General features: G+C 39.6%; 1 protein-coding gene across 2 annotated transcripts in view; it reads left to right on the top strand.

Moving 5' to 3' along the window:
* The window catches only part of TYRO3 (TYRO3 protein tyrosine kinase), an 87719-nt gene extending 66567 nt beyond the window's left edge, over positions 1 to 21152 (top strand). For both annotated transcript variants that reach the window (XM_089521907.1, XM_089521906.1), the window contains exons 12-19: positions 626 to 721; positions 1872 to 1952; positions 3427 to 3519; positions 5238 to 5359; positions 7602 to 7711; positions 11900 to 12059; positions 16321 to 16457; positions 20382 to 21152. In XM_089521907.1, the coding sequence (XP_089378033.1) occupies positions 626 to 721; positions 1872 to 1952; positions 3427 to 3519; positions 5238 to 5359; positions 7602 to 7711; positions 11900 to 12059; positions 16321 to 16457; positions 20382 to 20751 (1169 nt within the window). In that variant the 3' untranslated portion in view covers positions 20752 to 21152. The remainder of the gene's footprint in view (positions 1 to 625; positions 722 to 1871; positions 1953 to 3426; positions 3520 to 5237; positions 5360 to 7601; positions 7712 to 11899; positions 12060 to 16320; positions 16458 to 20381) is intronic.
* Positions 21153 to 22009: the final 857 nt, after the last annotated feature.

The following is a 22009-nucleotide window of genomic DNA, read 5'->3' as shown; positions in this document are numbered from 1 at the left end:
ATCAACAGTTGTTTTTAAGGACTGAAATTAGTCACAACTAACTCAAGGGACATTGATTTCAGTGGATCTGTCCTAAGAATGATTGCATTTGAAACCAATGTATTTTAAAGTGTACTCACAACTTTTAGTTATATGTTGTAAAAATAAACTGGAAATATTTTTGTTTAGGCTTTCTGCCATTTTAATATATAAAGTAACTGAGCCACCTTTGTGCTCACTCCAGATAGTTCTCTGTTGTAATTTATTCTAGCGCCTATTATATACCAACAGCTATGATGCAACCTCTTTGGATTGACTCACAAATGACCATCTGTAGAACAGTTGATACAAGTCTGATCCATCTGTACTGCTTACATTGTTTTTAATTCCTCTCTATTGTTTAAAGGATTTCATAACATTTTAAACTGAAATAAATAAATGCAATTGTAACAATTCCAAAATCTGGAAATTTGAAATACTTTATAATACCTGAAAAGGGAATGAGATTCAGTCACTCATTTTTCATATACTATCTGTCTTTAATATTCAATGCAATTTATTTCTAGCATCAAACTTAAGATTCTAGAAAATAAGTGCAAGGTTTACTGAAATTATTTGTTAAATTTATCTTTCTGTCTCTCTCCAGTGGACAGTATAGGAATCAGTGATGAACTGAAGACTAAACTGAAAGATGTCCTTATTCAAGAGCAGCAGTTTACTTTGGGGAGAATGCTAGGCAAAGGTGAGTGTGAAATGAGGCCTACAAAAAGGTCATTTGATCTGAGCAAAGCTTACACTTCATTTTATGGTTAGCCAGGTTATGCCTAAATCCATTGATTTCAAGGAGTTTTAGCATGCCTTAATGACCTGGAACAGGATTATTAGACTACAACAGTCACTGACTTATTTGAATGAATCAAACAGAGGATGGAATTTAGCTGAGACCCATCTTTCTGTTTATCAACCAGCCCTTTCATGACTTTTATAACAATAATGAAGGAATATGTCTACAACTTGAGATTGCTTGGACCAGACATACCAACACACCTAACGTGTGGTGTCATGGGCATTGCTGAAGGAAGGAGGAATTTGGCAAGGCAAAGAAAGGAAATGATTCAGCTAGGGAAAGAGTAAGCAAAATAGCATATTTTGAAGAGTACAAGAGTGGAAAGAGAACACATTGTTAAAATATAGGAAAGAGGTAGAAAATGAAAAGTAAGGGCCTGAACAGACAGGCCAAAATAAAGCTGCTTCGTGTCACTTTGGAGGTATGCTGTTTCAATGATGCATGCATTCTCAGAGGCTGGAAGCCACACGAAAGTCATGCTCCAGTCCTAAGGACTGGAATGTTGCTTTGGCACAGCTTCCGGACTCTTAAGATGCATGTGTCATTTAAACAGCTTACCTCTAAAGTGACCCAAAGCAGCTTTATTTTGGCCTGTCTGGGCCCAAAGTGAGAGTGGAATTGCTGCTAAGGAAGTCTGGGGAGAGGAAAGTGTCGGGATTAGAACTGAGTGGGGAAGTTTTTGTAGCAGGAAAAAGGGTTTAAGAAGATCATTCTTCCTCCATTCTTTATATCATTATCTCTTAAAAATCTAGAAGTACAATGCAGTCAGGCACTTTTACATCCTATGGTTTTATCATTTGCTGTTCTTACCAGTGTTATTATTTCTCCTAGGATTTTACAGTTCAGTGAGATATTGTCTTTTTTTCCTCTCAGAAATCATTCCAAAATGTGTTCTTATGGAAGAAAGCCTTTCATTGGTAGAGACCATTATTTAGTAGCATCCATCTATATAGCCTTTCTTCATCTAAGATCTAAATCCATTATGGTCCATGGGAGTAAAACTCAGTTGCATTGTGTTTGACTTGTTCCTTTTGTACTTTATCAGGAGAATTTGGTTCTGTAAGAGAAGGTCAGCTGAAACTGCCTGATGGTTCTCTCCAAAAGGTTGCAGTAAAAATGTTAAAAGGTAAGTAGTCTCTAGGCTAGTTGATATGCCCCCAGTGCCTTGCTATTACCATTCATCAAACAACATTATATGCTGTTCTTCCTTTCCATTTCCTCTCCTCCTGTCCTTTCTTTTCATCTTTTGTCACTTTGTGCTTTCCACATTAAAAGCCAGGCCTTGCTTTAGTACTCACACAAGGTCACTGAATGTTGCAGTTGTGACTATAAAGGCAGTATCATCATAACTGTAGCTATTAGTCTGTGAATTAAGTGCTGTGACATCCATTAACAAATTATAAGTATAAAGGTAGATGTAGAATGCCATTGGGAAGGTTCCTGAACCATTAAAATCACTGGGAGTTTTAACGCTGTTTTCTATAGAAGCAAGAACTACTCTCAAAATGGATACTTTCGACCATAAGTTTAATTTTTGACAAATGTCATCAATAATAGCTAAATCAGATTTGATCAAATATAATGGTTCACTATACCTAATCTACATATCAATATTTTTGTTGTTGTTACCTACCTTCACGTCAATCTCAACCCATGGCAACCCTATGGATGAGACATCTCCAGGCTCCCCTGTCCTCTACTGCTCTGCCCAGCTCCTACAAATTCATATTCATTATCTCTTTCATTAAGTCCATCCATCTAGCATGTGGCCTTCCTCTCTTTCTCCTTCCCTTCTCCTTTCCTAACATTATTGTTTTTTCCAAAGATTCATTCCTTCTCATGATGTGTCCAAAGTATGACAGTCTTACCGTAAGTCTTGTCATCTTGGCGTCTAGGGATATTTTAATCATTGTGTTGCCAAGGCTATGGATTAAAGTGGATTAAAGTAAATGTACTTTTTGTTTCTTGATTTGTTTTACTAATATGGTAAAACATACTTTATTGGCCTTTCTTATTCAGCAGGTCTAGGATGTAGTACTATGCCTACTTATCCAATTGAATGCAGAGGAACTTACTTCTAAGTAGACATGTATGGAAGTAGACGTGTCCTGTTAGAAAACTGTATGCTATAGTCACTTTAAAAAAGGCTTTGTGATTGGTAAGAGAACATTGTTTCTTAGCACAATTACTCAAAGATCAGAATTCCCAGTAATGTTAGTTCAACTGTATCTCCTGTGACTTGATACTACATGTGCTAATCAGCTCAACATTTCAAGAATGCTCATGTTACCACTCAATTACTGTTTCTTAATAGTAATAGTCACAGTTGGTACGCTTTGCAATTCCTTTCTGACACCACTGACTACAATCCAGCACACATCTACTTCAAGCATAATGGTCTGCCAACTGTGGCAACATACATGCATCTGATGAAATGAGCTACAATCAAGGAAAACCTATGTCAAGTAAAATGTGTTTGACTTTAATGTATTCTTGTTTTAAATGTGTCTTTAATGTGATCTTGTTTTATCATCTGCCATCTTTCTTTTAAATCATCTTCATTATATTTGAAGTCTTAATAAGCCTTTCCTTTATTTTAGCGGACATCTTCACTTCAAGTGACATTGAAGAATTCTTGAAGGAGGCTGCTTGTATGAAGGAGTTTGACCATCCACATGTTACTAAGCTGATTGGTGAGCAATTTTGGATGTTCCATCAACTTGTACGTAAATGTTCCAAACTGTGCATGATCCATAGCTGTTTTTCTACAGGCAGTACAATTAGGAGGTAGCAGTAGTCAAGTAACACGTTGGCCTATTTAAAAGTTCTTGGTGTGTCACATTCAAAATACAGTCGGCCCTTCACATTCGCAGGTTTAACATTCACAGTTTTGGTTATTTGCAAACATTAAACCCCAAACCCCTCCTACCGTGGAAAGGCTTGGGAGAAGCATCTCTGAAGCCTTTCCAGGGTGGAAGGGGACAGAGGAATGGAGCGCTCTGTTCCCCAAACTCCTTCCATCTTGATAAGGCTTGGGAGAAGCATCCCTGAAGCCTTTCTAGGGTGGGAGGGGCCAGAAGAAGGGAGTGCTCCTCTGTTCTGAGCCCCTCCGACTCAGGAAAAGCATCTCTGAAGCTTTTCCGGGGTGGGAGGGGGCAGAGGAAGGGAATGCTCCATTCCTCAAACTCCTTTTACTATGAAAATGGCAGCCACATGTGTGGGGTGGGTTATTCATTGGTCATTCACGGGGGTCTTGTTCCCCTAACCCAGTGATGGTGAACCTTTTACAGACTGAGTGCCCAAACTGCAACCCAGACCCCACTTATTTATTGCAAAGTGCCACGTCCCTCTGGCTTTCTAGTAAGAAACTCTGGCAAACTCTGTGCTAGGGCGACAGCATGTGTACCAACAGAGAGGGCTCTGAGTGCCGACTCTGGCACGCGTGCCATAGGTTCGCCATCACTGCCCTAACCCCTGCAAATGTGGAGGGCTGACTGTACTTCAAACAGTAAACTGGTTCACATGATTCTCTTATCTAACCCTAGTTTCTATTGACATTTAGAGGATTATTGCACAGCTAAATAAAGCATCTTACCACTGCCGAATTCAGTCTTCATTTGGGCTGCACGCTGGCATTATCACACGGCTTTTCTTCTCAAAACCGCCATCTGGGTATAGCCCAGCTCCAATGCTAGCCCCCTGAACTTGCTTCCGCTTCCATTTTTCGAAATTGGAAAACTCCCAACTTTGAAAAATGGCTGCTGAAGCGAATTCAGGGACCAACATTGGCGCCAGGCTGTACCTGAATGGCAGTTTTGAGGAGAAAAGCCATGCAATAACACCAGTGTGCAGCCCAAATGAAGACTGAATTCAGCAGTAGTAAGACACTTTATTTAGAAGTGTGATAATCCCTTTAGGAATACATATTGCATAGTTATAGTTAGAGGAAAGGTGGTAAATTAGCTGCACTGTAGAAAGATATGAAAAGCAGACTCAATAAACAACTTTCATAATGAAAACCATCCTGTTGCTTTAGACTCAATGTTTCTGGTTTCACATGGGGGGAAACATGCCTATTTTATAGTTACAATATTGCATTGTGGAATGCAATACAGTGCAAAACAGAACTTGTTTTGACTATTCCTTGTAGAGGGGCCACCTTCCTTAAAGTGTGTTTAGGTATTCAGAATACAAGAATGATCAGTTTCTGGAAAGTTCTTACCAATTATAAATTCTTCTGAAACAAATAAGAATAGATGACACAAACTCCATGAACTGGTTCAGGCCAAGGATTAAAATGATCACTTCCAGAGATATGGTGGTATATTTTCAGCAAATAGTGAAGACCAAAGTGTAATAACTGAGTTCAAGGATAATTGTACTTGCTAACTTTTATTTTCTGCATCTTCAGGAGTCAGCTTGCGCAATCGGCCTAAAGGCCGGCTTCCAATCCCAATGGTTATCCTGCCCTTTATGAAGCATGGAGACCTTCATTCTTTTCTACTGATGTCCCGAATTGGAGAAAACCCTTTTGTAAGATTCTCTTTTAATATGTCCCTCATATAAGAACTAATTTGAAAATCACATTTTGAAGTGAGGTTTCTGTTTATCAAGTGCAGTTTCTTCTGGGCATGTGATGCAAACCAATGTTTTCCCATTTTAAGTTCAGCAGTCCTACTTATTGCTTTTAGTTTTAGACACTTACTGTATATATAGTCCTTCTTATACATGGATTCAAGCATCCATGGTTTGAAAATATTCAAAAAAAGTATAAATTTCAAATAGCAAACCTTGATTTTCCATTTTTTATAAGGGACATCATTTTGCTATGTCATTATATTTAATGGGACTTGAGCATCCACAAATTTTGTTATCCATGGGGAATTTTGGAACCAAACCCTAGCGTATAACAAAGGTCCACTGTACTCGTGTATAAGTCGAGAAAATTACGTCAAAAAATTGACCCAAAAAACCTGGGTCGACTTATACACGGGTCCATGGGTAATTGACCCGAGCCTCTCCCTGGCCGGGCTTTTTCCCCAGCAAAAGAGCCCAGCTGGGGAGATGCTGGGCAGGGCAATTGCTCGCTCCAAAGCCTTTGCTTGGTCGGGCTTTTTCCCCAGGAGAAGAGCCCAGCTGGGGAGGGGCTAGGAAGGGTGATCACTCACCCCAAAGCCTCTGCCTGGCTGGGCTTTTTCCCCGGGGAAAGAGCCCAGCTGGGGAGGGGCTAGGAAGGGCGATCGCTCACCCCAAAGCCTCTGCCTGGCTGGGCTTTTTGCCCAGGGAAAGAGTCCGGCTGGGGAGGGGCTAGGAAGGACGATTGCTCACCCCAAAGCCTCTGCCTGGCAGGCTTTTTCCTCAGTGAAAGAGCCCAGATGGGGAGATGCTGGGCATGGCGATTGCTCGCCCCAAAGCTTCTGTCTGGCCAGGCTTTTTCCCCAGGGAAAGAGCCCAGCTGAGGAGATGCTGGGTAGGGCGATCGTTTGCCCAGAAGCTTCTTTGCAGCCCAGCTCCGTCCCCAAGAGAAAGCCCTGCAGCTTGTCTGCAGCCAGGCTGCCTCAGGAAGTTTGACCCTCAACATATCTACAGGGCATACGAAAATCCATGCTTTTGCCCCCAAAAGTTGACCTCAACTTATACACGAGGCTGACTTATAGTCAAGTATATACGGTAGACATTTTGATTGCTCCTCAGCTCATAAATGTTTTGAACTCATATAGGGACAAAGCAGACGGGCAGGAAGGAGCGGCTAGAAGACACTCCCAGCTTGATCACCATGAGGTTGTGGTGAACACATGCCTTCTGGGGTTGGTTTTGGGTTGCCTTAGGTGGTCTTGGCATGGCCCTGGGGCGGCTTCAGGGTGCTCTAGGGGTGTGCATCATGTAAATGCCATGCCCCCAGAGCTGCTGGAAGCTGCCCCTGGCTGCTCATCTGTTTTGGGCCATAATCACTCCACCTTGAGTCCCCTGGATCGGAAGAAAGGTGGGATATAAGTAAATCATCATCATCATCCAGATGTACTTGCTGTTGACTGCAAAGATGAAAGATGAATGCCAGTGCCTACAGAAGATTGTATGTGTAGTTCCTTGCTGTTGCAAGTGTGATCAAAACATTACCACTAGTGATCTTTGCTAAGCCTGTGCCTTCTGAGTAATATGGTCTTAGTTGTTTCTTTAGTGTTATATTAAAGTATTTTTTCTCAGTAAGATTGGAGCATGAACATGTTCTTGGACTCTGGTATTCAGGATTCTTTGAATAATCTCTGGGCAGTGACATACTATTTTTATATATATATATAATATTAAATGAGAATATTTAAAACAAGAAAAAGGAAAAGAACTTTACATACAACTCACTATTCTGAGTGCTAGATTAGTTTTATATTTGAACATTAACAATCTCATAATTCTTTGATAAACAAATCAAGTTGTCAAGAAGGTACGTGCTTTTTGACTGTATCTCTTGTCTAGAGCCAAGGTAGATGACCATGAAAATTTGTGGTGCAGCTTTATCAAAATTATACTGGTTTATTTCACACTGAACAGCCCATTCCACCCCAATGCCAGCATTTATCGCTGGTCTGTTTAGCTCCTTTGTTTCCTTTTACAGTCTGGGTGAAAAAAAGCACTGGGATACACTTGTAAGGAACCTTAAATTATATGACCCTGCTAATTATGCTTTTTCATCTTTAAAGCTGGGAACAGACTAAATGCATAGCATGATGCACTATCCCTCCCCCATAACTCACCTTTTGTTGTGCTTCTTTTTCTGCAGAACTTGCCCCTCCGAACCCTCCTAAAATTTATGATTGATATTGCTAGTGGCATGGAGTACTTGAGCTCCAAAAACTTCATACACAGGGACTTGGCTGCTCGGAACTGCATGTGAGTTCACATTGTTCTCATCTGCTAACTTAAGTATTTACAAAGGTTATGAAATGCAGAAGAGATTGGATGAGAAAGGCCAGGAGTCACCAGGTGTGGGATGAGCTTCCTGAAAGGAAACTCAAAGAGTGCTTTTGTAGACAGTTAAACAAAACAGTGCTTGTTGAACTTTTACAGCTGAGCCAAGCAGCTTCCCCACCTGCTAGTCTACTAATTGTAGAAGAACTGTTTCCAGCATTCCTATGTGTAAGTGCAGGGGTGCCAAAATGCATCCCCAAGGCCCCCAAACCCTTCAAAAATATTGAAAACAATTTACAATACTTGTAGCAAAATATGGTTAAAAATATTCCCCATGCTATCTAGGGGACTCAAAATTGGCTTTGAATTAATGTGGCTCAGTGGTTAGACACTGTGACGATCGTAAGGTCAGCAGATCAACAGTTTGAGGCCCAAGTGCCGCATGACAGAGTGAGCTTCCGTCACTAGTCCCAGCTTCTGCCAAGCTAGCAGTTTGAAAGCATGTAAAAGTGCAAGTAGATAAATAGATACCACTTTGGTGGGAAGGTAACACTGTTTGGTGCAGTCATGCTGGCCACATGATCACAGAGTCATCTTTGACAACGTTGGCTCTTCGGCTTAGTAACGGAGATGAGCACCGATCTCTACATTTGGACATGCCAATCTTGTCAAGGGAAAACCTTTACCTTTAAAATGACCTGAGGAGGGAAGATTGGCTTCCTGTTATAAAACAGTGGAAAGAGACGTGGTCAAATCTTATATATTAGTTTACTGAGTATTAAAACACTCCAGTTTGCATCAGAATATGTTGTTTCAAATTACGTTTGTTTATATGTAGGTTACATATGAGTTGTAATAAATGTGCTTCATATCTTTGTGGATGTAGAACATACATAATGTAATGTAATTAATAGATGAGCAAGAAAATAATGAAATGTAATTAAGAAAATGAACTAGGGATAGAGAAGATTTATGACAAATAAAAAGTTGTAATGGGATGATATTTGTATGTAGGTTTACACAAGAAGAAAAGACAAAAAAGACCTTTTGAAGGACTGAAATTATGTTCTATCTTTTATATTTTATACCCCCCTTTCAAATTCTTTTTTATTGTAATGTTAAGAAAGAAATAATGTTTGAGGCTTTCAAATTTAAAATAAATTGATAAAGAAAGAAAGAAAGAAAGAAAGAAAGACAGACAGACAGACAGACAGACAGACCGACCTGAGGAGGTGAGGATAGTCTTAGCCTTCCAAAAAATGTTTTTAAAAATTGGGTGTTTGGGTGCAGCAGTGGAATGTGGCCCCCCAAGTTTCCCCAAATCCTTGGCAGTTGCTCCTATATTTACTTCAGAAAAACTGATTGAGAAATATGATTTCCCTTTCTTCTAGACATGTGTGTGTGTGTTTGTGTCTTTGGAGTGCTATGCAGATTATTGGACTATTGTCATGGACACAACAGCATGAACTTTATGACAGTCCAACTCTCCAGCCAAAGTGTATCTTTTTCTAAGTCAGCCATTCCCAACCTGGTATCCTCCAGATGTTTTTGACTACAGCTACCATCAGCACAAGCCAGCATGACAGTTGGTCAGGTTATGAAGAGAGCTGTGATCCAGAATTTGGAGGATACTAGCTTAGGTTAGGGCAGTGACATCCCTGGGGGTTGCACACTGGGTGACACCCAATCAGGCCTTCCTCTCACTGCAGGGTATGAAGGACCATGCACCCCTCCTGGCTTTGCCAGGGAGGCAAAAGAGAGTGCCGAGGGCACCCTTTTGGCCACCACTGCCCCCCACAGCCCCCCTCCCTGCACTGTGTGACACCAGGGATAGGGACACCACTGAGTTAGGGATTCTTGTAAATAAATACTTGATATATGTTCTTTTTGCTCTCCTACTGGGTTTCTAAGACATGACTAACAAAAAAGAAAAGTAGCAAAACTCATACACTCTATGTGCTACATTTCAGGTCATATGTGCCCACCATTTGAGAAACCAGGCCAGATAGACTTAATAAGACAAGTCAACAAGGATCTTTCCAATAAAAAGACCTTACCTTTTAAGAGAAGGGACAAGGAACAAAGTTGCAAAGCAAATCAGAAGCATAAATGAAAGTCTGTAAGAAAGAGTTAGGTGTGGGTGTTTATAAGCAGAAATCCATTGTGTAGGAAATGGATATCATATATAGATTCAGATGAAGTTCATTTTAAAAAATAAATTTCTGGAGCATTGTTTCAGAAAATATTTTTGAGAGTGAAGATCCATTAGATATGTGGAGAAACAAAAAAGTTAGGATAGCTGCCTTCTTTATGTTGCTTGTATTTGTGGGATGTTGCCCTTCTTTGTTAGTACTTGGAGGGGAGCTCACCAACAAACACCATTGGCTTGAGGCTGTATTTCAGAGGAAGGAATTGGCAAAAACACCTTTGAGCATTCCTTACCTTAAAAAACCCCTATGACATTCAGGGGGCCACTATAAGTCAACAAGTGATTTGAAGACATGCACACACACACACACACACACACACACACTGTTATGGCCTCTATTTTGATTTTTTGTTGTTGATTTCTCAGTACTGAGCCACTATGTAATACATTTCTGAAGCATAATGGAATTTCAGAAATGTACTGTTTTGATGGAATACCATTGCTTTTTTTCCAATAACAAAAGAAAAAAGAATAGTGTTTCTGGGGCTGAGGTTATAATAAAGGCCCCAAACACTATCAGCTTTGATGTGCTGAAAGGTACAGATTCCAATGCTTCTGAGGAGGAAAAATATTTTTTTTTAAAATAGGGTTTAGTAGCACTGATTGATGTGATAACCAGTGAGACTGGTGTTGGAATGAATGAATCATACTTCTCCCTTCCTATCTGTTAGAAGAAACATAGAAAGAAAAGGGAAAGCAAATTATTTCATCATTGCCATGTAACCTGGCAATGACCGTATTCTTTAAGGCCATCTAGCATAGCTCTTGGATGCTGAAGGAGGAACAAGCCCAGTAATAAATTCTGCTTGTTGCCTCTCGCTTAGAGATCTCAGACACTCTGCACTGTTGCAGTTCCATTCCAGGCTTCCTTTTAGTTTGGGGATTTGATTGCTTCCAGATTATTCTATTTTGTTTCTGCTCCCAAGTATGTCTGACAAGAGCTCTCTGATCCAGTACTTCTTAATGTGTGTTTAGAATCTGAGGAGTGTTGTTTATATTTCCATAGCACATACTATAACCATTCTGTGCATTCTCATGTAGAAGCGTTTCAGGTGTTCCTGCACCATGTGGACACTCCTAGTAGATAAGTGATTAACCAGTTCCTTCTAATTAAGATTGAGTTATTGTATTTACAGATTGCTGGCATACTCTAAGCAGCTTACAATATAAACTACAAATGATCCTCCCTATCCACAGATTCTGCATCCATGTATTCAACATGCACAGATTGAAAATATATTTTTTTTAAATTGCAAAAGCAAACCTTGATTTTGCCATTTTATATAAAGGACACAATTTAACTATGCCATTGTATAAATGAGACTTGAGCATCCACACGGATTTTAGAATCCACCGGAGGTCCTAGAAACAAATAACAGATACTGAAGGTCCACTGTATTATTTTTTAAAATAATCCAAAAAACAAAACAGATCAGCAGAATTTTCTCGTGCTTTGGGTACAGCTTTCAGGAGCCTATTGGATGAGTTTGTCGTCATCTGTCTTTCCTTCAGGCCACATAGTTCTTTAATCAGCTCCTGGAGAAAGGACTGCTCCAGGTGGATTATCTCAGGCCACTGGTGGTCTCTGAGAGCTGAGAACCCCTCATCCTTACACAAATTCTTAGAGGAAACAAAGTGAGGTTAATTCTATCTTCAGTTTGAAATCATTCTTCCATTCTCAGGTTGGAGTAGGCACCCTTCCTAGGTTAAACAGTTAGAACCTATAGCTTATGCCAGTTATTAACCAGTCTGATGCTAGATGCTGATAACTTTGGCTCAGCATTACCAACAGTCTGAAACATACTTGATCTTGTGTTTATTATATATCAGCATCAAGCTGCGCTTTGACACACGGGGTGAGCTAATATGAAGGGGGTAACCTACACTTGCTCTTACCACCTCTGGCACCTGGATATGCTTAAAAGGCTTAAATTCTTTATTCATTACTTTTTTTCCTTCAGGTTGGATGAAAACATGAATGTATGTGTTGCTGACTTTGGACTTTCAAAGAAAATCTATAGTGGAGACTATTACCGTCAGGGCTGTGCCTCTAAGCTGCCAGTGAAGTGGCTTGCACTGGAAAGCCTAGCAGACAACCTATACACAACACACAGTGATGTGGTGAGTGATTTTTCTCTTTGAGTTTGGGATTAGAAAGTGGTTATAATATGTAAGTGGCACCGGTGTGATGTTTTGTGAGGAGAGATAGTGAGACTTATACTTCAAATGCCGTTTTAACCTGAGACTGGCATGAGTCAGTGTAAGGATTAACAAAATCCTACACTTGGGGGCAGAAGTCCAGTACACAAAATAGAAAAGATATAATTCAGTTTTATTCTGAAATTAGTAATGCCTACAAGACTACATTCACAATAATTTCTCCTTAGCTCAGCTGCAACATGGAATAACCAGCAAATGATTATTGCTCTTCCTTCCACAAAAAAAGAGACAGCAAGTTTTTAGATTTAGATTGCAAAGCAAGAGCTGGATTGAAGCCTGGGTTATCACTTTTTCTTCAATTAACACAACTGGAGCTAATTGTGTTGGCTTTTTCTTGCCTAGCTCCTCATTCTTTGTGTCTTCTTCTTCTCTTTTTCGACTTCTCTTTGTGAATCTTGATGTCTCAATGACCCTTCTCACAACCAACACAAAAAGAGAAGGCTAATTTACATGAATCTTCCTACTACTTTTGGTTGAATTCTTTACATAAAATTCTTGAATAGTTATAATAAATGTTGGTTCTAAGTGAAGACTCATTTGTAAAATATAAGAAAAATCATTCATTAATTTTGATTGCTAGCAATGAGTCCTTGAAAGAATAATTTACTGGAACCTGACACTATCTGTGTGGCTAAGATTTGCCTCACTGACCCTTTCTTACATGCATGATATGCCTTTTCCTTATACTGTAGTTCCTTTCCATTTTTGCCAACTCTTCACAGCCTTTATGATCAGACTAATTTCAGCTTGTTGTCATCAGCATCTTTTACCAGCAAGGTATTGCTCTCAAGGTACCACCCACACCCTTTTATATTCACAACAAGCACAAGCATAAGATTTTACAAAGATTTATTGGGGCAGTTGCCTCTCTCCTGTCAGATCAATATGTGTGCTAATCCAGTAGGAGCTTCACTTAAATTTGTAAACCACTTTACATTTGTGAGCCACGTTGAGTCGCCAAATAAAAATGGTGGTGGTGGGGAAAGATTATGAAATAACAAGACCAAGAAATTGACATTCAGTGCCTCTGAGAAAAGAAAACAAGTGTGTCCCCAGGAGTGATAGGTAATTTGGGAACAATGCCACATGGAATAACAAAATATCTGAATGGAATTCCCATAAAAACTTGGAAATACCACATTATCTAATCATTCCTCACTGATTCCTAGGTTCTTGGAGAGAATTCAAGTAGGTTGGTATAAAATTCCAACCAATAACATCTGGTGGACTCTGAAACCAATAATAAATATTATTAACCAAAATTATTATTACTATTACTATTATTATTATTATTATTTAGATGATGCTGTAGATGTAGTACCAACAGAATACCTATAATCCCGCAGCTGGCTGTGGGAATTGTTGTCCAAAAAGTAACATTTTGAAGCTCTACTTATTATTACTTATTTTATTTATTTATGTATAGTATTTATACCCCACTTTTCAGCCAAAAGGCTACCAGAGCGGCTTACATTATTTTAAATTAGCCATTTTCCTGCCCTCAAGCTTACAATCTAAAAATTCATATAGCATTATCACTTCACATGGTGATTTACAGAATCAAAAGTTTAACATTTGGTCAAAGAAAAGATGCAGTACCAGAGATGATGATGATGATGATGATGATGATGATGATGATGATGATGATGATGATGATGATGATGATGATGATAGGTGATTGTTTCTATTTCACACATGTAGGCCTATTGCAGTAGTGCAATGGGATTAATGGATTCTGCCAAAAATACGTTTTATCCATTATTCTGTGAAAAAGATGACAACATTATAATACAAATAATAGTTTTCTGACATGGTATGATTACTGGCAAATTGAATTGATTGCTTTGTTTCATGATAATAGGAATGGGAATATACTGAGGACAGCAAATAATAGTGGGTAGTGTTTTGGATTCAGCCACATGGCTTCTTGTTCGGTTGTGGACAAACCACTATCTATAACACAACTTATTTAATAACAGCCAGCTTGATGTAGTGGTTTTAGTGTTGAACTATGACTCCGGAGACCCCCTAGTGTGAATCCACAGTTAGCAATGGAAGCCATTGGATGACCTTGGGTAAGTCACACTCTCACAGCCTCAGAGGAAAACAAAGGCAAACCCTGTCTAGACAAATCTTGCCAAGAAACCCCCTTGACAGATTAACTTTAGCATTGCCATAGGTCAGAAACAATTTGAAGGAGCAACAACAAACCTATTTCATATGTATGCTACCTGAGCTTCATAGGATAACAGTAGGATATAAATGTACACAGTAATATTGAAGTTCTTGGAAAGAATTTGTTGTTCATTATATTGTAGTGTGATTGTACTCTGAAAAGAAGACTGCTCCCTCTAGTGCAATATTCTGGTAGCCCTAGGTCAAAAAGCAGTGTGTCTCCATATGCATATTTAACTACTGGAACTAAAATAATAATTGTAAGCCACTCTGATAGCCTTTAGGGAAGGGCGGGGTATAAATACCATAAATAAACAAACAAACAAACAAATAATCTGATCTCAGACAGTGATGTACCACCAAGGTTTTTCCCTGATAGGTCTATTAAAATGGTATTTGGTTTATGCAAATAAAGAATCAAGCCACTTCTATTTTATTGAGGATTATTTGCTTCTGGAGGAAAGATAGCAAAGTACAAACTACATTGAATGAATGAAAGCACAGTTCTCTGATTAAATAAGGAGACATCCAAGCTTGACTTAAAACCTGTTGTCACCCTGGCAAGGCAAGGACCATGTGATTAAAAAATCTTCTTTTATAGTTTAGACCCTTAGCTCCTCCCCTAGTTTTTTCCCTTGAAATATGAGATATGTTCAGTTCCTTTCCCACTTTGCTTTAAAGAATGGTGCTGAAAGTACAGACCATGAGCTATATACAGGCCACCTAGGCTATTTTGAGCCCACCAGGACCCTCGAATACCCTGTTATTTATTTATTTTTAATTTTGGAAAAGGTGGGGAAATGCCTCCTCACCCCAGAGTACCCTGCAGGTATTTTTTACTACAATTCCTATTGACTCTACTAAACATGGCCAGTGACCAAGGATGATGGGGGTTGTAGTCCAGAACATTTGGTAGGCACCAAGTTGCTTACCCCTTATATAGTTGTTTAAGTAAACACAATATTAAAATCACATTCAGATTTGGAGTTGATACCCTGATGTATCAACTATGTTTTCAACAAACCATAGGCGCCTTACCGACGGGCCTAAGCGGCGCCATCATTGCGCCAGGAATACGCGCGAGGGGCGGCGCTTCCGGATGCGCCTTGCCCCTCGTGCGTATTCCGTATGGCAAGATGGCTGCGCCCTATACAGACGGGCGCGGCCATCTTGATGTAATGGACGCACAGCGTCTGGACGTCTAAACCTGGAAGAGCCATCGCGAGTGCGCGCTTTGGCACTTGCGGCGGCTCTTCCGGGTTGTCGGAAGGAGTGCAGTTTTTGCACTCCTTTTTTGCAGCGCGGAGGAGTCGCGCGGTTTGGCTGCTGCGGCTCTTCTGCGCTGCAACCGGCAGCGGCCCAAGACCGCCCCTTTTGGGCGGTCTGTAACGGGCCATAGTTTCCTATATTCAGATGAGCTATAATTTATTATAAACTATGACCAGAAGCTTTACATCTCCTTTCATCAGTTGCAAACACAAGGAAATAGAATGAGAAAGTACATGCCTGAGGCATGCTGTAGCTTGTCATTGTTATAATAAGCCAAGGTTTATTCATTTGACCTTTGTATCAACTGTTGTGGATTATAGAGTTCCTGAATGAGCAATGGCTAATGGAGTGGTTTTTTTGGGATGTCTCCAGCAGAATGTTATAACTTTTCCCAATTTTATCCCCCCTGCCACAGCTTCAGTATGGGGGATGAATTATATTATGGTCTAACACATCTTTCATTGGAGGAGCAAGGAATCTGTGAAATGTTGAAACTTCCCTAAATCAGTATCCATCTATAAACCCAGAATATTTAGCAGTAAATCGATCATTCATTCATTCATTCATTCAGACATTACTTCTCATAGCCAAAGGCCATCAGAAGGCAGAAATTAATTAATATATTAAAAGATAAAAATAATTTGCTTCATCTTCTTGAGAGTTATTGCTTAACTATATTTCTTCCATCCCCACACCTTCTTCAACTGGTATGTTTCAGTGGGCATTTGGCGTGACTATGTGGGAGATTGTGACCCGCGGGCAAACTCCTTATGCAGGCATTGAGAATGCAGAAATTTACAACTACCTCATCAGTGGGAATAGACTGAAGCAACCCCCGGAGTGCCTGGAGGATGTGTAAGTAGCTTATTTATCCATTTTGTAACCCAAACATGGGCATATCTTCTTCAGTAAAGGCCAAAGCAGGAGAAGACAAAGCTACACAAAAGTACATCCATGCTTTCGGGCAGCTCAAGTACATTTGTTTGTATTTATTATTAGAGTTCTTTCTTCACTTAGGAGAGGAGTGATTCCATCTAAATTCTTTTTCTTCTCTGGTGTGTTTTTTTTCTCCAGTATGTCCTAGAGTAAATATTGACGAAGTGCTTGGAAAATGTCTTTAGCCATCAAGACAAAAATGTAACATATTTAATTGCTGTGCTCCACAGTACAAAACGAATATACACTGCAATATGTGTTACGCCTGTTTACTTGAAAGCAACCATATTCCACTGTATTCAAAGTGACTGACCTCTGGTGAAGTGTATATAGGATTCCAGCCTTAATTAATTTGTGTACTATATATGTGTTTTTACATGTCATCTTTGATTCATAATCATAGTCATATTATTTTTATACTGTGTTGTTTAGAAATAGCTCTGGGCTCAAAATGGTTCACAGGATAGATAGACAGGTTATATTCAACAACCCTAAATACCTATACTACAACCATCATAGTTAATTTAAAACATATTAAAATTTGACCCTTTAAAACTATGAATGAAAGTACAACATATATGCTGGCTCTTCAGCTTACTGCTTTATCACACTAGGGGGCAAATGGGATTTAAATTAGAGTTAAACTAGAGAAAACCAGGAAATGCCTGACACAGCATTTCCTGGTTTTCTCTAGTTTAACTCTTGTTTAAATCCCATTTGCCCCCTAGTGTGATAAAGCAGTTAGAAAAGGAGATGAGCACCGTCCCTGACATTCGGTTATGACTAGACATTCATGTCAAGGGACTACCTTTACCTGTGTGTGTGTGTGTGTGTGTGTGTGTGTGTGTGTAGGTAAAGTTAGTCCCTTGACATGAATGTCTAGTTGTAACTGACTGTAGGGGGTGGTGCTCATCTCCATTTCTAAGCCGAAGAGCCAGCATTGTCCAAGCACTGCTCTGGTGGTCATGTGGCTACACCAAATGCTGTTACCTTCCCACCGACGTAGTACCTATTTATCTACTTGCATTTACATGCTTTCAAACTGCTAGGCTGGCAGAAGCTGGGACTAGTGATAGGAGCTCACCCCATCATACAGCACTTGGGCCTCGAACTGCCAACCTTCCAATCTTCCAATCATCAGAAGTGGTGTCTTAACCACTAAGTAATCGCATACCCTCATATGTATATATACATATTCCTATAATATATTCCTACAATATAATACAGATTATCCCTAATCTGAATTTCCAGAATCCAAAATCCTCCAAAATCCAAAATTATCCACATTGGTGCATGGGGCCTAGAGCACATGGACCAAAAGAAGTGGCTTCTGGCCGCTTTGAGGACGTGATGTGTAGATAACACATGCCCCCAAAGCGTCTGGAAGCTGCTCCGACACTGCCAAAGAGAGCCCGAAGCCGCCATAAAAAGGAGTCAGTTTAAATTACTCCTGGCTAGCACGACTTGGGACCACAGGCGGTGGCCTGCTTTGGGAGCAGGCCATGTGGTTGGTACAGTCCCAGCCTGATCCATTTTAGCCATCTGCTTTGCCCCTCAGATAGTGAAAACTTGGCTTTCTGATGATTCAGTGCATGCAAACTTTGTTTCATGCACAATGAAATTATTATAAATACTACATATAAAATCTTCAGGCTATGTGTATAAGATGTATACAAAACATAAATAGATTTCACTATTAGACTGGGTTCCCATCTCCAAGATATCTCATTATGTATATGCAAATATTTCAAAATACAAAAAATACAAAACACATCTGGTCCCAAGCGTTTTGGATAAGGGAGGTCAACCTGTAATTTAAAATAAGTGTTATGGTCTTCTCCCCAGTTTAGGATAGTGTAGTTTATAGATTATTATCTGAATTATGAATTATTGTTTAACACATGAATGGACAGCTTGTAGTGGTGGATGGGCCCCTTTAGCCCCTCCCTAAAACAAAAGAGTTATTTGTGTTGCATAGATCTATGGAAAGCAAAGCTATACAGGGTGCAACTAATGTCATTTCATCATCATCATCATCATCATCATCATTATTATTATTATTATTATTATACCACTGTCTGTGTGGCTCTTCATAGAGTACAAGAGGTCAGCACCTCTCCCTCTCCTGGGGTTAACAGAGAGGTAAGGTAGAGAAATGGAGATGTGGGTAAACAGGAAGAATACCCCCATTTTCCATTGTAAGTACTTCATCTTGCATTTCATTGTCCAGACCTGTGCATGCTTACTTGAAAATAAGTAGCATTAGTTGGTTCAAATATTGCTGGGAGTAGGTGAGAGAATTAACATTTCAGTGCAAATTTAATATTAGCTATTTACACGTAAATAGTGCTCTTTAAAAACTGGATTGGCATTCTGTCATTTAATATAAGTACTAGATAAATTCCGGCCTGAAAATTCTGGTATGGAAAAAGAACCTGTCAAAACCTTGATCAGAAAAAAACTGTCAGATTTTCTAATAACAGTTTTTCAGAAAGCATCATGTTTATCATCGTACAATTTTGAGTGATAGAAGGCTGATAAGGCTGTCATCTCTATATTTTAAATTTGTTTCTTGGCTTCTTATGCTGGGCTCCTTTGCAATTTGACGTTTTAAAGCAGCTTTGCATTTGGTTCAGAACATGGTAGCTCTTGGCAAACACACTGTGGCCACTTTCCCAGGAATTTGGAATATGGAAGCAGGATTAATAGTAGGTAATCCAGACTAATCAGACTTGATATATCAATTGTAATAGAGCACTGTTTTGCAATCTTGGAAACTCTTGTACTGGGCCATACTCATGTGTAGATATATATAGAACTGAGCTCTGGTTTGCTTCTTGAGAAGCTGTTGTGCTGGAACTTACTTCTCAGCAAGCTTCCACTGAATTGAACTGTTCTGTGTATACTCGATGAAGAAATGTCCAAAGTGATAACAATTACATGAGGAATTTCTTGGAATAATTGCTTTACTTTGGCCTGGCCCCATGGATTTCGACGCACTCGCTGCTGGAATGTTGCTGCCCAGACCTTTCCATAATTAGAATTTGTCACCTGGACTGAAAACATTTCCCCATCCCACTGTATGATTAAGATGGGGACTTCTAAGTCTATATGATACTGTGGCCACTTTCCCCAGTATTTGTAAAGGTAGAATATGAAAGCAGGATTAATAGCAGGGAATCCAGACTAATCAGACTTGATATATCAGCTGGAATTAGATTTTATTCATTTTTCACAGACAAATAAAGGAATGTGGAACACAGGTCAGAAAGATCCAGTGCCAGAACAGAGCAAGGAAGCAATGAGAATTTACAGTTCTTTGATCTCAGTACCCAGTTCAGGATTAGCCCGGGGTGATCACATGTCATATCCACAAAGGAGGACAAGGCACCACAAATGTAGGGTAATAAAAATGTAGAGCATTACAAAATTTAATAAAAACGTAGGACATTACAAAATAATAGCTAAAACACTAATATAAATGTAAATTCATGCAGCTTAGTCATGCTCAAAATGGAAGACATTTTGACATTCCTCCTAGACAAAAGGTTCAAACATAGGACATATCTGCTCACCTTGGATTAGCTATGTAATTAAAAAGAGTCAGCCAAATATATACAGCATTGTGTAATGGATTTGGGAAAACAATTTAAAAGTAGCAAAGAAGTTTAGTCAATGATATGGCTTATTGTAATATTTACACCATAGAAATTCATTTGGACTCTCCTACTCAGACACCACAATTTTTTTATTGTGCTGTAGTCTACTCAGGGAGAGGCTTACTAATGAGTGACTTCACCAAAGCTGTTTTCCTCAGTGCTTTTTATTCTGCTTGCCTTGCAGCTATGATCTCATGTGCCGATGTTGGCATTCGGAGCCCAAGCTACGCCCTAACTTTACAGCACTGAAATTGCACCTTGAAATGATTTTGGCAAGACTCTCTTTGCTCTCAACCAGCCAGGATCCTCTCTATGTCAACGTTGGGAAACCACAAGAAGCTTGTAGAAATGACTCCACAGTGAATTGTCCCTTTGGCGCCTTGGACAGTGAAGTGAACATTGCAGGAGCAGCTGCTGCTGCTGTCACCAGTGACTATCGTTACATCATGAGCCCCTTGTGCCTTGGGAATGATTCTGAAAGTGAAAGACATCGAGATGCCTCAGATGGGGAGGCCAGGAGCCTTCTTTACAGTTTGGAGATGGGGGCAAAATAGTGTTAACCTGCAAGAAAAAGTGACTTATTATTCTCCTCCAATGGGATACGTGTATCGTTATCATCACTGCTTTACAGAGACAGTTGTAGGCTGTTTTTAACCAGCATAGGTAGCTGTAATGCAAGCTACTTCTGTAGCTTCCTTCAGCTTTTTGGGCTGCTGTGGCTGATAGCTGAAAATGACTACAAATCTTAATCACCTCTTGGCCTTCTAAGAGTAACTTCCTACAGTGATCAATGAAGTCCAGTGGGAGCGGCTTCAGCCTGTTCCAGCCAATTGATAGCTTGTTGACAGAATTTTCACTGAGTACTGGAGGTCAAGTAGGGTGCTATACAGCACTCTTTATTTTGTAATATTTTTCCAGCTCTGAGCAAGTAAGTTTGGGACCAGCATATATGGGGGGGGGGGGGGGGGGAGTATTATTTACTGGGTTTTCTTGTTGATTTATATCCTCTTTCTGGACATGAGAAAACAATGAATCTAATTTAACAGTTCTGTCTAGACCTTTTTGTCTACCTCAGTGGTTCTCAAACTGGGATCTGCATGGCTGCTTCTATATGATGAAGAAATGTTGCACTTTTCCTCAGAGTGGTGTTCGTTTGCCAGATGTAAACACCCCTCAAGACTTTTTTAGCAGCAAAGCAACAAAATTCTGATATCTCCCACCCTACACAGGGTTGGTCTTTCTCGCCTGATTCTATTCTATGTTCGCCATAATATTAATTACAACAAAAATTGCCTTGAGAGTAAAACTGAGGGGTGCAAATGTGTTTGGGCATCAAAAGGTTCAAAGAGGTGTTAAGAGGAGAAAAAGCTGGCTTCTTGTGGGTTAATGGCTCAGTGTAGTACCCATCAATGTGGGAGTCAGCCCCACTGAACTCAGCAGGCCTTGTTTCTAAGTAAGCATTTATAGGACTGAGTTGTGCAAAATTCTATACACTGAGAAAAATATATGTACAAACGAGAGTAGGAAATATCACTTTATATTAAAATGGTAATTCTGTTGTTTTTTTCTGAAACATTTTTTTAAATTAGCTGCAACAAAGAAAGTGGTCAGTTGACATCAGTAGAAAGATTAGATGCCAGTGGGATACTTTTTATGTAGAGGAGTAGTTTTCAGTTACAAAATCTGAGAACCACTTCCTGGCCTAATTAAAAGATCTTCTGGCATTATGCAGAAGTTCAGCTAGATTGGAAGATAACCTGGCACATTTTGGCAATGACCAGTATAAAATGTTTGTTTTTAACTTTTAACTTG

The sequence above is a fragment of the Sceloporus occidentalis genome, unplaced genomic scaffold, assembly GCF_023333645.1.
Source record: "Sceloporus occidentalis isolate IW3139 unplaced genomic scaffold, rSceOcc1.0.p SCAF_4, whole genome shotgun sequence".
Classification (NCBI taxonomy): domain Eukaryota; kingdom Metazoa; phylum Chordata; class Lepidosauria; order Squamata; family Phrynosomatidae; genus Sceloporus; species Sceloporus occidentalis.
The sequence above is the reverse complement of the archived record's forward strand: the minus strand, read 5'-3'. Positions and strand labels throughout refer to the sequence as shown.